Source organism: Hippocampus comes, unplaced genomic scaffold, assembly GCF_001891065.2.
Source record: "Hippocampus comes isolate QL1 unplaced genomic scaffold, H_comes_QL1_v1.1 scaffold123, whole genome shotgun sequence".
NCBI lineage: Eukaryota > Metazoa > Chordata > Actinopteri > Syngnathiformes > Syngnathidae > Hippocampus > Hippocampus comes.
The window spans coordinates 73,385-89,867 of NW_017804997.1; the positions used below are offsets into that span (position 1 = coordinate 73,385).

The following is a 16,483-nucleotide window of genomic DNA, read 5'->3' on the forward strand; positions in this document are numbered from 1 at the left end:
GATCGGGGCGCCCGAATTTCGGGTCGGGCCGGGCCTAAAAATGTCAATCATTGCTTCGGGTTCGGGTCAGGCTTGTCTTTCGCTGACTTTTTTTTTTTTGCTTCTCTCTTCAAGTGCCCCACTCAATTCTTAAGGACGTATTGCTGCTGTGGTGAATGGCCCAATTTTCAACCCGTCAAAATGACGGACGGCCTTAAATTTTCCCCGTCCACTCTTAAACAAAAATCCGTCAATGATGGAAAATTGTCCGTTAATGTAACCTCTTCAGAAACAGAAAAATAATAGATGTAAATGTTTATCCAGTCTTGTTTAACTTAGATTTCCCGACGTCACACATGACAACAGCTAAACTAAGCTAGCTGAGACGACACTCGAAGTCGGACGGACACATTTTTCTGCCAATCTGTGTTTCCCTTTTTGTACAAATATATTTTTTACGACAACTGTCTTGTCCACGGTGTCTTTTGTTCGTTCCACTGGGGTTTAGCAAGTGTGTTTATAAAGAGACGAAAATCTCTTTACTGTTACAAGTGTTAGTGTTACAACACGGCTACGCTCATGAAAGCAAAACAAGAAACTCAAACGCGTCTTCGTTCAATGTTGTCAACTAATATCCAGATTAATTTTCGGCAAATTTTCCTCAATTCTCCGGACAGATTTTCATGAAAATTTGAAAAACCCGGAATTCCGGGAAAATCCGGAGGACTTTCATCTCTGTGCACTAAATTAAAGGTTTTTTTGCAAATGTAGTTTTACCTTTGAGCATTAAAAGAATTAAAGAGGTACAGTATTACAATTGTTTTCATTTTCACTTTATAAGACAAGTAGCTGAGCCTGGGAGCTCCGTGTTACAAATGATCTATCTTGCCAAATACAACGGTGGTAGCTTGGTTTTATATGACATGATGTTACACTTCTTTTGTTTGTTTGTTCTGTTTAGTGGCAATGTAGTTAGCATGACACAAACACACCCACAGACATGCCTCCTCTGCTGTGCACAGCTCTGCTGCAGGCAGAGACAGAGCGGTGGGTTTGTCTTAGCTTGTTTGGAGGGACAGGCAAGCCAAAAGGTACTTCTAAATAAGTCTGCCTTGCCAGACAAGCAAGCTTGTTCCCCTATAAAAAGCCGATAAATAACAATGTAAATCTTCTGTTGACCATTAGATAAATCAAATGTATCCGACAGAGGAATCTCCCATTCTATGATAATGTGCAATTCAACCAAACCGATGCCATTTGCATCACCAGGCCAATACATGAAAATTAATTTTTGTAAAGCGTCCTGCACATTGTCATGTATTGCTTCGAGTTAACGTTCACTTAGCAAACATGTCAGGGCTAGAGTGCCTGTATTTGCTAATTTTCTGGTGAAAGCCCACGAAGAGTTTCAACACAAAAAACTGACGTGATAAAACCAGCTCTGAGATGGCCCAATACAAATAGAGTAGTTCAATATGTGTATCATCAAATTTGGTGCTTCAAAAAAAAAAAAGAAAAAAAATATATAGCTTTGATTTTATATTGAGAGTTGGCACTGATATGGTAGAAGGTCCACATCCCTCTATAAGGCATTCTTTAAAATACTCTGAAAAAAACAAAACAAAAAACTTAAGAGTGTTATTGGGAGCCATAACCAGAGTTTATTTGTTTTCAACATTTCCAATCTAGCAGAAAACCAAACTAAACGAAGTTACAGTATTTGGTTCTTTGACATTCAGTTGTGTTTTAAAAAAAAAAATCCACTCTGTGTGTGTGTGTGTGTGTGTGTGTGTGTGTGTGTGTGTGTAAAATACACAACAAAAACGCCTATTCTTCCAGATCATTTCCATTAAATTTATTTATTTATTTTTTTTTTTTTGCCAACGGAGACCCCGAGTAAGGATAAGCGGTGTCCAAAATGGATGGAAGGTATCTCCTACTTACCATTATCCTTCCATCTGCAAAGTTGTGAAAAAGTGACTGGATTATTTTTATATTTTACTCACCAATTTAATCCCACTTGCACATTTGTACAGGAGGACCTAGTAGGGTGTAGTTAAAGCGTCTCTTCCTTTAAATTTGCTCTGCCAAGGTGGCCCTTAAAAAATACATTTGTGAAGATCAGCTGTACGTCTGTAAATTCTCCAAGTGGACAGTTTGAGGGGTGGAGGTGCACCATGAAACAAACTGGTGCATCTTTGAGAACAAAACAAATATTTTGTCGTGCACCCCTGCTCATATTCAGGTTTTCTTGGTTGTTTGTTTGTTTGTTTTTTTATAAATTACACTGTGGGAGGGTCAACGCAAAGGCATTAATTTATTCATACGGTAATTTGGTACGTATGAATTTTTCATCATAATGCAGAACTATTATTCAGATTTCCCCTTTTATTAACATTCGATAATTATTCTTCTATAATTGAACTCCGTTACACATCAGGCTGAAAAGCTCGTTGGCTAGCGGAACGACAGGATAGAAACACATCAGCAACAAGGCCCGACTGTCTAAAACTACCCTTCGGTCTAACGTGTTCCTTGCGAGAGCAAAGAGCTGTACCCAGGATATATGACCACCAAAGTACATATCACGTTGGTTTTACGACCACCTTTTTGTGCTGCAAAGAATGCTAGTTAAATCCTAGGGCCAATAGCATTAGCATTGGTAAGATGCAACGTTAGCTCACTCACCAAAGACGACAAAATTGTATCCCAACAGTATTTGTGTTCTCCTTTGTGTTATCACGCATGCCCTCTCTAAGCGTTGAGGAGAGATGTACGAACAGATGAAAAGAAAAGACTTAACAAGAATTTAGCATCGTGATTTTGTCATTTGCGATATAAACTCAGAAGAAGCAAACCTGGGAGACGCGTTATTATGAATCCGACTGAGTTCTTGCCAGGCCACACCCTTCTACAATATGATTGGGTACTGCATCCAGACAGGACACGCCTATTTAGAGCATGGATGATAGGAAAAGAAGGCTCTGACTGCAGTCTACACGACGGGGGCGTAACGTTAGGAAGGGACGAAATTTTAGAAAGAGCCGTAACTGCAGAACGGGCTTCAACTTTTTTTAAAATTTTTATGTCGTGTGAGTGGGCCAGCGGATTTAACTGGGTGTGCCTACGCCTATCCTGCAAAAATTAAAAAACACAAAACCTCGGTGAATTGTACATGAAACAAACATTGAATGAGAATAATAACAAGAAAAGATAGAGCGCAACAGGTCTGATCGCAAGCTGCATTTGCAGACTGCTGACCGCTAACAATTTCCGGTGATGCAGGTCACTTGCCATTGTAAGTTAAAGGTGACCTGCTTGATTTTATTTTGTTTAAAAACTTTTTATGAAAGTGAGACTGATAGGATTAACCCTAAGGATTAATACACATACACAGACACACAAACGTTTTGGGTTGAGTTTTTTTCCCCCTCTACACCCCTCGTGATTGACTTGGGACCAGTCCGGGAGCTACCAGTCGATCGCAATGGACGTATTGGGTACCCCTACAATACAGTAGATAAGCAAACACTTTTGAGCAAGTTCTTTTATTGTTTCAATACAAAACAAAGTTTTACAAAGAGAACAGGCTAGGATATACAGTGTTACAAGTACACATGCCAACAATTATAATTCCAACAAATGAAATTATAGTATACAGTATGAACTATGTGTTAACATATGCAACTGGGCCAAAACTATTGATCTACTGCCTCTACATATAAACATGTCTTAAGCCTAGCTGGAATCAACATGCATAGTGCTCATCATTTCGGCCATTTTAGAAACACCAAATAAGGCCACCAGGAAAAATTTGAGAGGTTTGTTTTTTTTTCTTCAGACCTTCTACCTGCATTTTGTGGCTCAGGTATTTTTTGAATAACAAATTTGGCTTGGTGAGTGTTATAATCCTATATGTTGAAACAGTGTATCAGGTAATCTTGCTCCAAGCAGCTACAGCATGTATGTATAAGCCAATTAAAAGGTGATGAGTAAAGCTGTAGTGCAAAGACTGTTGAATCTAAGACAAGTGGCACTTTTGTTGCTGAAGAATTGTCACATTTTATCCTAAAGTCACAGGTGGGACTGGCATTTCATAGGTGGTCATATGTGGGTCCTTTGTTCCCAAATAACTTTTCACTGTCACTATCCTCAAAGTGTGAGCACTGACTACATATGGATATATTTACGGTGTGTATATATATATGCGTGTGTGAGTAACGTCTTGGTCTCCAGAGGATGTCTTGTAGGAGTAATCATCAGCTGTACCTTCAAATCTCCTCCTACCAGGATGGAGCAGTGTTGGCCAGTCGTCTCATACGTCTAAAAAGAAACATTATATTACCATTATCTTAAAATACGTACAATTTGCAGAATAATGAAATCTATTTAGGCTATAGTCGTAGTTCAAAATTTGAGATGTCTCCATTGTTGAAGAGTTGTCAAATTCTATGCCTATTTATCACAAGGTGGGAGTGACATTTCGGAGGTGGTCATATGTGGCTCCTTTGTTCTGAAATCTGCTACTTAGCTCACAGTGTGAGAAGATTGCTGAGGGAGAGATTTTTGGTTGGAGTTATGGTGGGCATCTTGTCTTCTGCTGAAGATAGGTTTTAGATTTCCTTATTTTTTTTCCCCAGACAATTGTTTTTTCCAGTAAAGAGAACTCTCTTACAACTTTGCTTTCAGGCCTTCATCAGAAATTGTCAGCAAGTTAAGAGATTAATATTTACTGGAAAAAATAATTGTCTGAAAAAAAGAAACCTAAAACCAATGTAGTGGAGTAAGCTCATGACAGCTGACCACCTCTGATCAGATAATCACCTTTTTAGTTTTTAGATAGAATAGATGTCTTCTTTGACCCCCCTCGTAAACAGTTGAACCTTTCGTCATAAAGTCAAATTAGAGGGGAAAAACCCCACCAAAAAATATGTAATTTACGGCTTTATTATGAAATTTTGAAAAATATTCTGGTAGGGATAAGATGAGCGGTTTAGATTTAGAACGGTGTGAATTAATTATGTTCTGTAATATGATATTAAAGTATGCAAAAACATTAAATACAACTAAATATTAGTTGAAAAAGAAGTTAAACTGATGTCATGTTTATATAATAAATGAAACAGATGTTGGACATAAAAACCATTCCATTGAAAATCAGCCTTCACACAATTATGAAATCAGAAGTCAAGAATCATAGTTTGTTCAAATATTGTTCAAGTTACTGTAATAATGCAACAAGAAAATGCAATTGCTTGCAATATCCCGTTATTTATTACAGATGACAATTTGAAATATTGGTCCAGATTTTTGCAAGCATCATGGAAGGTCTATAAATTCTATATGTACATACTGTAAACTCAGTATGCCCGTATACAGTACTAGTTTGGATACATGTGCCTCACCTTGTGTTTCTGTCTTGGTCTCGGATCTTCTTCTCCATTTCAGCATCTGTGAGTGTCTCTAACAGGGGACACCACTGGTCTGCATCACCTGTGTTACGAATGGCAATCTCTACTGTTGGGAGTGGGTTCTCACTGCAAGCAAAATAAATGCATCAGATTCAGTCTAAATCCAGTTCTCCACAAGTGCGGACATGAGGTGGTGTATTTATAGAGCACTTTAAAACAGGGGTCCCCAACCGCCGGTCCGCGGACCGGTACCGGTCCGCCGGGCATTTGGTACCGGGCCGCACAGAAAGAACTTGCCTTAATTCCGTTTTATTTATTTCGGAATACGAAAGATGTTTTATTTTGAAAAACTACCGAATTCTCCGTTACATCCTTCTGTGTCACGCTTGACACACGTCAAGCCACGCTTCTCCATCACGTGACCGATTACTTCAAAACAAAACGCAGGAGCTCGCAAAATGAGTAAAAAAACTGCTGGAGATCGCAAATGAAAGTACGTTCGAGACAACTGGATTAAAGTTATGGCTGAATACTCTGAGATGGGCACAATAGCACTGTTGCTATTTCCGACATCCTACCTGTGTGAGGCGGGGGGTTTCTGCAGCAACGGCAGCTCATACCATATTATTTTCTTGTATTATTTCCGCCACAACTTAAATGCCGGTCCCTGAAAATATTGTCTGACATAAACCGGTCCGTGGGGCAAAAAAGGTTGGGGGCCCCTGCTTTAAAACAACCACCACTTTATACAAAGTGATGTACATGGAGCAAAAATAATTCATACAACAAACAACAAAACAATAGGTTAATAACAAAGACAGTAGAAAGCACAAAAACAGTAAAACTAAAAAAATCAAGTCCCATGGTGAGTCAAAAGCCAAAGAATAATAATTTGTTTTAAGATGAGTTTTAAAGATGGGCAGCGATGGCCAAATGTTCAGTGGGAGGTTATTCCAAAGAGAGGGACCAGCAACGGAAAAGGCTCGATCATCTCTGAGCCTCCGCTTAGTTCTTGGTACCTCTAATAGTGTCTGATTCGTAGACCTGAGGCAACGGGCAGGTGTGTAGTGGGGGAGGTGCTCAGAGAGGTGAAGTGGGGAAAGGCTATTTAAAGATTTGAAAACAAATAATAAGATCTTAAAACCAACTCTGAAATGTCGAGGAAGCCAGTGAAGGGGATGCCAGAGTATCAGTTATGTGGTCCCTCTTAGGCGTACCAGTCAAGAGGTGAGCAGCAGCATTCTGGACCAACTATAGATGTTCCATGGAGGATTTGGCTCACTCTAAAGTAAAGTGCATTACAGTGATCCAGCCGATATGTAGCAAATGCATGAATTACTGTTTGAAGTGATCCTGGGAAAGGAGAGGCTTTACTTTAGCCAGCTGCCTGAGATGAAAGAAGCTGGATTTCACAAAAGCACCAATTTGCCAGTCCAATTTAAAATCACTGTCCATCTTAAGACCCAAGTTCGAAACTGTTGGCTTAAGATAAGGAGCCAGTGGGCCCAAGTCCGCAGGACAGTCTGTACAAGGGCCGCTGGGACCAAACACCATCACTTCTATCTTCTTTTTATTGAAATGCAAGAAATTTAGTGCCATCCATGTCTTGATTTCCTCCAGACAGGATAAAAGTGGCCTCAATGAGAAAGAGTCTTTTTGCTCAGCAGGACATAGATCTGACAGCCATCTGTGTAGCAGTAGAAGGAAATACCATGTTTCCTTAAAATGGAACCCAATGGGAGCAGATACAGTGAGAACAGCACATGCCCCAGAATTGAGCCCTGTGAAACACCACGCGGCAGTGGAGCAGTTTGTGACTCAGAGCATCCAAGGCTAACACAAAAGATTCTGTCAGCTAAATACTGTAGGACCCTAAACCACTCAAGGACACAGCTTCAAAAGAATTCAACACAGCTGAACCTGAAACATGGACATAGGGGTCAAATGTGGCATTTGAAACAAGAGTCCGGGCTGTAGAAACCTTATCAATGAAAAACTGAAGGAAACTGCTGCAAGTGATATTCTTAAGTCTTATAAAATTTGAGTAGGTTTTGAGACTCGTGGAAGTCTTTCATGACAACAAGCACAAAGACAGCTCAACCTCCAAGTTTAGAGGGCATGTTTTTCATCAAATGGAGCTTGAATTTCTTTTGTGTACATATGTGTAAAGTTCTGCCTATGGCATATTCTTGAACAGTGATTTCCAACCAAGGTACCCAGAGATCATCAACAGAGGATCCAATGATCCAATTTCACTTAATTTGTTAGCACATTATGGTTTATTACCGGTAATTACAAATATGTAATTAATTCATCTTCATTCATCAAGCTATTGGAGTAATGTAAGGTGGCAGGGGGCAAATAACTACTGTTCCAGGAGATGGCAAAAGGTACAATAAAACTGTGTATCCACTTGTCGCTTTCATGCAGTGCAATAAAACAAGTCATGGCTTCCTGCAAATATATCAGCTTTGTGTTCACTTAAAGATCATCATTATTTCTGCACTCGTATTTTTTTTTTGTAACATCTTAGATTCATGGCATGGCATGAGATTTTTCTGATGTAAAATGAGTGCCTTGGCTGAAGGTTGAGAAACATTGTTCCAGAAATTGTTTAGTCTGGTATGCATGAACCTTTTCATCAATGTGTTGTTAGACTTATGTCTCAGTGAGCTGTGAATTCTTGCAAACAGAACAAGTTTTTAACAACAAAGCCCTGGTTGCACATTTAACCAAGATCCACTAGAAGTATTTCCTGAAATTTTATATAAATTTCCTTCAAAATTTGTCATCGCCGAGACAACAAAAGCTGCTGTAACTTGACAGGGTCATATTGTGTCAAAATTTCACATTTTAATGAGAACTAGTCCTGAATACACTAAACAACTTATTTTTCATCATAGTGGTAACCCATCTACTGGCAAAAAGAACTGTATGATTTATTCTTTGATGTTTTAACCAGATCTACTTCAGATTTAGTCGGAAGAATGTTTATGCCCGATTGTTGGTGAGCTTTTGCGAAAGGCTTCAGACCTGGCAAAATAATCAGTAATTTCTGAGTTTATTGTGTGAACTAATATTCGCAAAAATTTCAATTATAAGCCTCGTCTAAAAACTAAAAAGTTTGCCATTTTGAATTTCCTTGAACATTTGGCGTAACCTTCACTACAAAAGCGGCTATAACATGACCCACATGACCTAATCTTGTCAAAATTTGACAAATTTGATGAGTCTAGGCCTACAAACTCATCGTAGTGGTAGCGCTACATACCGGATGAAAGAAAAATGTTTATTCGTTGATGTTTTCCTTCCAGCAAGTTAACCAAATTGACCTTATATTTGCTCGCATGTGTTCGGCCATCACGATGCTGGAACACAAAGTTTTTCAATTTTGGCATAAAGCTGTTGCTGTGGCAACACACTGTTTGCAAAGAAAACAACACTACTTTCAATTTTATTTGAGCCTGATTTAAGCAAGAAGTAATTCAAAAAGTCCTTATTGTATTAAGCAGGAGAGTAAATGACAACACAGTGCACCTGGACATGTGAGAGTTACCTGAAGGCGTATGTTCTCTGGTGCCAGCTAAGTTGTCCTCGAATGCTGTAGGCAATTGTTGTCACAAATTCCCCCCCAAGACCTAGTTCTGAGCACAACTTCAGTGCAAAGGACTCGGGGGAGTTTTCATGTTCTGACATGTCCCATTCAAACTGGTCCACAAGTGAGATGTTTCCCACATGGATGTTGAGCTGCATTAAAAAGAAAAAACACACACACACACACACACACGCACACACACACACACACACACACACACACACACACACAGCTCTTAATTAAAATGTATGATACACAACAACTGGTTAAGACAGAGGACAGTAATACCTGAAATGTATTAAACTGGCCAACCCAGCCTCAATCACAAAGAAATTAAGAATAAGAAAATATTTCACTAAAAGCAAAAGATGAAAAATAAATGTAAATAATTCAAGTCTTTGAACACGGAAATGATTCCAAATATGAACACAGGAAATTTTGCCACATTTGTGTTAGTGGATTATGATTTCTTTTTCCTTACAGGAGACATATTGCATTTGAACTTGCATACAAATAGTAAAGATTATTTGATTGAAATCATGAGATGAATAATATAACAAAAATATTACAATTAAATCATGCCCAATAAAATTATTTGATCCACTTAAAAACTCTAAATTCAGGAAAATCGTGTTTTCAACTAATGCAGTAATGTAGTTGTAAAGTGGAACCTCTGTTCACCAACTTATATTGCATTTAAAAAAAAACTGTCTACACACCTGTCTGAATACCAGGTTTTTGAGATAAAAAAAAAAACAATTGGCGGGGACTTGAGAAAATGAGGGTCCAAACATGCATGAAAACTCATGACAGGTTCCAAACAAATTAGATCTGGAGAAAAAAAACCCAACAAAAAACAAACAAACAAAAAAACCCAAATAATCATATGTTAGAGGTTTTACTGTGCCATTTTCAAAAAATTCTAATTGCAATCTGCCAGTAACCCAACATGCCATTACCCCAAAGTGGCTCGGGCTGTGAGGACTCTTCATTGCTGCTCGCGGCTCAAGTTTAATTTAAAATTAAGAGACTAATTTCAGCAAAATGAAAAATAGGGGTTATCAAGTGACCTCCAAATATTGGTCATTGGTGTGTGTTTTATGGACTCCTGGGAAGAGTTTTGAATTGTTGAAACTTTGCTTTGCTTCAGAACCCACCTTGATGATGACTCTTTGGTCTGCCTGCTCATCTAAAATGCTGTCAGTGGGGTATGACTCAATCTGCTGACGTACGGCTGAGGTGATGGCAGGGACAAAGGTCAGAGGATTCAGGTCCAAGTCATCACACAGAATTTCTGCAAACATCTCTGGGGTCATCAGCTTTTCTGTTGGGAAATGGAGTCAAAGTTAAAAAGAAAAACAAAATGACATTCCTGGCAATGAGCTTTACCATTCATGTTCCATGTGAAGGCATCTCTGAGTTTTTGTCCATCTATCTCCATGTCAAGGCGGATGGGAACCAGTACCTCCACTTGGGCAGCATTCTCATGAATCACAGCAGGATCATGATCATCAAAGCTACAGAGAGACAGCATTTCATTCACATACATACGCTATAATGCAGAATCTGGGGACATTAACAAAACAAAAGTAAACCTATAACCCTCATGGACATACGGTCGAAATTTTTGGTGGTCTATGTAACCGCCCAAGATTTACAAAAATTGACTTGGAGCAATCTGCTAAACCTAACAGGAAATCCGCCAATTTGAATTTTTGAAAATGTGGTGTCGCCCTGACGACAAAAATCACTGGAACTGAACCCAGATGATCAGATTTTGTCAATATTTGACACAATGGATGAGTCTAGGCCTGAAGACATCTACAAACTTATTTTTATCTTTGTGCCAGCGTCTCCGACTGGCTAAAGGAAACATACCCTCACCGGCCACTTTATTAGGTACACCATGCTAGTAACGAGTTGGACCCCCTTTTGCCTTCAGAACTGCCTCAATTCTTAGTGGCATAGATTCAACAAGGTGCTGGAAGCATTCTTCAGAGAGTTTGGTCCATATTGACATGATGGCATCACACAGTTGGCGCAGATTTGTCGGCTGCACATCCATGATGCGAATCTCCCGTTCCACCACATCCCAAAGATGCTCTATTGGATTGAGATCTGGTGACTGTGGAGGCCATTTGAGTACAGTGAACTCATTGTCATGTTCAAGAAACCAGTCTGAGATGATTCCAGCTTTATGACATGGCGCATTATCCTGCTGAAAGTAGCCATCAGAAGTTGGGTACATTGTGGTCTTAAAGGGATGGACATGGTCAGCAACAATACTCAGGTAGGCTGTGGCGTTGCAACGATGCTCAATTGGCACCAAGGGGCCCAAAGAGTGCCAAGAAAATATTCCCCACACCATTACACCACCACCACCAGCCTGAACCGTTGATACAAGGCAGGATGGATCCATGCTTTCATGTTGTTGATGCCAAATTCTGACCCTACCATCCGAATGTCACAGCAGAAATCGAGACTCATCAGACCAGGCAACGTTTTTCCAATCTTCTATTGTCCAATTTCGATGAGCTTGTGCAAACTGTAGCCTCAGTTTCCTGCTGGCCATTCTCCTCATCAACAAGGCATTTCCGCCCACAGAACTGCCGCTCACTGGATATTTTTTCTTTTTCGGACCATTCTCTGTAAACCCTAGAGATGGTTGTGCGTGAAAATCCCAGTAGATCAGCAGTTTCTGAAATACTCAGACCAGCCCTTCTGGCACCAATAACCATGCCACATTCAAAGCCACTCAAATCACCTTTCTTCCCCATACTGATACTCGGTTTGAACTGCAGGAGATTGTCTTGACCATGTCTACATGCCTAAATGCACTGAGTTGCCGCCATGTGATTGGCTGATTAGAAAAAAGTGTTAACGAGCAGTTGGACAGCTATGCCTAATAAAGTGGCCGGTGAGTGTATGTTTTACTTTATATTTTTTCTCCCAATGGGTTGACCATATTTACCTCTTATTTGCTTGTAGGAGCCTTCATGATTTAAGCCTTGCCAATGATGTGGTGAAATGTGAAGTGGCATGGTAAATATTTCCCACACTCGCCACACTGGACCAGTTATTTTACTCATCATACCCCCAAAATAAACTGGCTATGAACATTCAAACCTGGAAACCGCCAGTACAATTGCAAGTTTTGCATGTTCATACCACAGTGGGAAAGTCCTCTTCTTGTCTCGACTCATTCTGTTGCGGTTGATGGTAGTGGAACAAGGCACGGCGTCTAAATGGTGGGAGCTGTTGGGAAGCGTTGGGACCCATTGACTGCTTCTTTTGGCTTTCTGCTCCCTTCGATAGGAAAAGAAGTGTTAATTAAACTGATGCCTGGAGTTCCTCAGTCAAATATTTAACTTTGTCAACTCTACTGCTGTATAAATGGAACCATTTTTGTTACTTTGTATCTGTACTGTTTGATTTCATGTATGTTTTACTTGTGCTCATGACATCACAAAAAAGGACATACCTTAATCCTTCATAATTGGATAAACAAATATTCAGTGACAACATTTGTTGCATGTCTTTCATCTTACCAAATAACTGCACAGTTATCTTGTAGCACGTGCATAAAACCCCCTCAAAATGTAAATTCTCTCCGATACCGCTGAGGCTAAAAAAAATGACAGCTATAAGCACAAGTGTACATAAGTGGTGTGCAGATATTAATGCGTATTGGAAATTGAAAAGTGCGGTCCACTTCAAGTCTGTCTCCCAGTTGCGCACTTACCGATTTTTTTTTTTTTTGCAGAGTAGCCGACGCTTGTCTCATTTGTGACTCATGACTATGACTTGTTCACACCAACAGATTTGTCATTCCTTTCTCAGTTGCTTTGAAAGCAGTCATGCATGTGCGCCACCAATTTCCTGGCAAACTGCGGCATGCTTTTTCATGGATGCCCCTGCTTATTTCAGCAAAACAATGATAAACCACATTCTGCACGTTACAACAGTGTGGGTACCATATTTTCTGCACTAAAAGGCGAGCTGGATTATGAGGTGCACCTTCAATGAATGGGCTATTTAAATTTTTTTTTCATATATTGTACGCACTGGATTATAAGGCGCAATTTACAATGCATCCACTAGATGTAGCTACACTCCTTCCGTTCGACTCGAGAGGCGTTGATCACGGCCTCCAAAAACGTAAATTAACATTTACTTCAATGAAACTACGAAAACTGACAATAATGCATCAAAATAGGAAATCAAGCGAGGAAATCACAAAATAAATTCTATAGCCCCCCCCCCTGGTTTAGTAAAGAAAGAATTTATGGTAAAACATTTGAGAGAAACATATCAAGCAAAAAGAAACTAAAATATTATGCATAAGCAACTTTAAAGGAAGCAATACCTGAGATATGCCGGTGGCTCTGTGCTGATAGACACTGCCTTGTATTTGTCATCGTTACCTTCGAAGATCTCCTCACACTCAGATGCCTTCAGTAGAGTAACACTGGTGGCTACAATTTGTGGGAAAAAAAAAAAAGATTGTCATTTTCTGAAGTTTAGAAGTTGGGTGATAACTCTCAATTTGTATTTTTTTTTTTTAACAGCTTGCAATGCAAAAGACTTGACCAAATTCAAGCAGTCTATTGAGCACAATGTGCACTTAAATAATATTTTACCATCTGTAAGATGCAAAATAGATGCAATTAGGTTGTAACTGATGTTATAATCGTTTTAGTAATGTTTTGGTTGAACAATATTTAAAATGTATGCCATTAAGATAACATTCAATGAGAAACGCATCAGATGAAATCTACCTTTTCAAACAAACAAAAAATGGCTGGTTCATAAACTTTTGGTGCAACAGGCTCATCATGGCCAGTTTAGGAAAAATCAATTAGAAGATGAAAAAGAGAAGGGTGAACAAAACGAATAATAACAAGAGAAGAAAAATAATAATAAGAAGAAGGAGAATAACATGAAAACAAAAAAAGATGAGGAAGAGTTTCCTGTAGATGGCTTATCAAAGATTTACAGAATCCTAGTCAATTCTTGTACATATTTCCTTTTGGACTTCTTCAAAATTCTAAATTTTATTTCTTCTCAACGCATTATTTTATATTTGGAGAAGAAAATGCGAACTAGGTTGAAACAAATTCGAGCTTCTTTATTGGAGCAATTGTGCAAATACTAATGATGCTACACCTGCGGTTCTTAACCTGGGTTCGATCGAACCCTAGCGGTTCGGTGAATCAGTCTCAGGGGTTCGACAGAGCATCCGCCATGGAGGTTAAGGCACACCCAACTAAACCTGTCAATTAGTTATGACACACATGCTTGGCCATCACTGGCTGGTTCATTTTGTGCACAATTAAAAAACGTGTACTTTATACTAAGACTAATTGTGTTTACTTTTTTCTGTTTTTAAAAAAATGCATTTGTAAAAAAGCATATATTTATTTTTCACATATGAAGGGTTCAGTGAATGTGCATAGGAACCGATTGGGTTCTTAACCTCTAACAAGGTTCAGAAACACTGTGCTACACTCACCATGAGATGATGCTACAATTTTTTTTCTCTCTTCTACTGAAGCCAGCCGCCTCCATAAAGATGGATATCTTTTGTATAAAGAACCTCTGAACATACGCAGATAGTTTCCAACCTGAAAACAAACAATGAATGTGATTTGCAGAAGACCAGTTGAAACATAAAATACTCCATTTGAGGCAGAGCTGAATTGCCAAACGCCAATGTCTATTTGGACCAAATCAGCTATCCGACCTCAACCCAACTTAATGCCGTTTTTTTTCCCTTTATGTTTTCCTTTCCTTTTCTTACTGCTGACTAAATTAAAAGCGACAAGACCCACACGTAGCTTGGGTCGGCTACAGTTTAGGCTAGATGAACAATAGTGAAATAAATAAAAACACCCGACCCCTCTCCACTTTGCAGACCAACAGAGACGTCTGACTGCACAGGGTCTTGACCAGTATGTACACATGTTCGGTATACATTCCTCTTTATTTCTGAGATCGAAAATTCAAGCAACACAAATTAAGGCATGCGTCCACGGGTTATATACATTTATTCAACGGTGACTGAAGAATGGGAACAAGCTAGTAACAAAACCAATTATTATGCTAACATCGGTACATACCTCCGAACCAACCATGTAAAAGTCCCCATCTTGTTCTAACTGAAATTTAACTGGCTTCTGCCCAAATGTTTTACTTAGAGCCAACTGCATCGCTGCGAGAGATGTATGTGTTTGCTTCTTCTCGAGTTCCGTGATACTGAGCACCTTTTGCTCATTGTTGCCCCCCACAGATATGAATGGAAGATATGCTAGCGCGTTGTTGAGCACGGCTAAACAACATGCCAACGTGGTGGCCATGTTGGCAGGGGCGACGTCTCCGTTATGGGCAATATATGGACATTGAAATTAAGTTGTAACTTGCTTATTTTTTTCGACTGATTTTCAAAATGTTTACTTTAATGGGAATGCCAAAACGTGCGCTGTGAAAAAGAGCACATCTGAAAATAAAACCTGACAAAAACTACAATTCATTGCGAAGGACATTTCTACGTTCCTCTATGTAATTATAAGCGTTGTGCACAACTGTATGCAGCAAAAATGTGCCGGCATCTTAATTCAATTAGAATTATGCAAATATGCATCAAAGGCGCTAACGACTTTGCCCCGCTGAGCTTCGCGATGCCGTAGGCACGCAGGTTAAAAGGGTGATCTCAAGGAACCTCGTCGCACGAAATAATTAGGAGCGCGCAATGGTTCACTCCGACCTTCGGAAACTCAAGGCGTTTCTCAAATTTGCTGTTCGGTTAATGTTATTCAGTGTAAACCAAAAAAAAGGAGTGCCAATGCAAGCACAGGCGTTCCAACTGGGGACACAGTGCGCCAGTGAGTGATGCGTTCAGCAATAAATTGCACTCTCCCAACACACTCACTCAAAGCATCTAATTACCCAAATAAACGAATTGCAGATCTCCTCTGCGCAAAACGATGCTTCGAATGGTGGTTTAAATTGTTCATCAAAAGTTTTTGACTTCGGCCCCTGCTGTTTGGTCAGCCACTGAAAATGAGAGTTTTCCAGTCAACAAGACCAAGCAAAACGCTTCTCTTGCAAAGGCCGGAGCAGCAGTTAGACTACAAGGACGACACTTTTAACACTAAATTGTTTTATACTATTACAGAACAAACAACAGTGTTTTGTTGTATCGCCGATGGAAAGGATGAATGAATCTTGCACCACTCGAGTCAAATATAAAATGTTTATTTGGCCACGATGATGCCATCGGTGTGATCGGAAAAGAATGCTTAGTGTAGCGTGTCGTGCGTACCACGTTTTAAAACGGTAACAAAAATAAATAAATAAATAAACAAATAAAATGATAATTAAAAAAAAAAAACAGGACTTGTACTTCTCTGGGAGTGAAAACTTTCGGCCACATTTAATTTCCACCTCTCAAGTCTAGTCAAGTCAAGTCAGCTTTTATTGTCAAATATGCTCTATGTGT

General features: G+C 39.4%; 2 protein-coding genes across 3 annotated transcripts in view; both read right to left on the reverse strand.

Annotated features, from left to right (window-relative positions):
* Window positions 1-2,916, reverse strand: part of mvb12ba (multivesicular body subunit 12Ba) — a 29,553-nt gene extending 26,637 nt beyond the window's left edge. Inside the window, exons 1-2 of one of the 2 annotated variants that reach the window (XM_019894497.1) lie at window positions 2,838-2,916; window positions 2,668-2,733 (exon numbers count right to left, since the gene is read on the reverse strand). The gene's annotated coding sequence lies outside the window, so the exon portion shown is untranslated. Of the gene's footprint in view, window positions 1-2,667 lie in introns of both variants that reach the window. The other variant, XM_019894488.1, reaches the window with a different exon arrangement.
* Window positions 2,917-3,511: 595 nt separating this feature from the next.
* LOC109530844 (SWI/SNF-related matrix-associated actin-dependent regulator of chromatin subfamily B member 1-A-like) lies at window positions 3,512-15,356 on the reverse strand. Its single transcript, XM_019894757.1, has 9 exons — window positions 15,105-15,356; window positions 14,498-14,609; window positions 13,352-13,460; window positions 12,154-12,291; window positions 10,375-10,502; window positions 10,143-10,309; window positions 8,947-9,137; window positions 5,385-5,516; window positions 3,512-4,302 (listed from the first exon to the last, which is right to left on the reverse strand). The coding sequence occupies exons 1-9, from the start codon at window positions 15,339-15,341 to the stop codon at window positions 4,263-4,265; spliced, it is 1,254 nt and encodes a 417-aa protein (XP_019750316.1). The 5' UTR covers window positions 15,342-15,356; the 3' UTR covers window positions 3,512-4,262.
* Window positions 15,357-16,483: the final 1,127 nt, after the last annotated feature.

Excerpts from the sequence above, each read along its gene's own strand:
- LOC109530844 (XM_019894757.1), bottom strand. The coding sequence starts at position 15,341 with ATGGCCACCACGTTGGCATGTTGTTTAGCCGTGCTCAACAACGCGCTA. Across the intron at positions 12,292-13,351 it reads GAGCCACCGGCATATCTCAG|GGAGCAGAAAGCCAAAAGAA; the intron begins GTATTGCTTCCT and ends TTCCTATCGAAG. Across the intron at positions 9,138-10,142 it reads ACCAAAGAGTCATCATCAAG|CTCAACATCCATGTGGGAAA; the intron begins GTGGGTTCTGAA and ends TTTTTAATGCAG.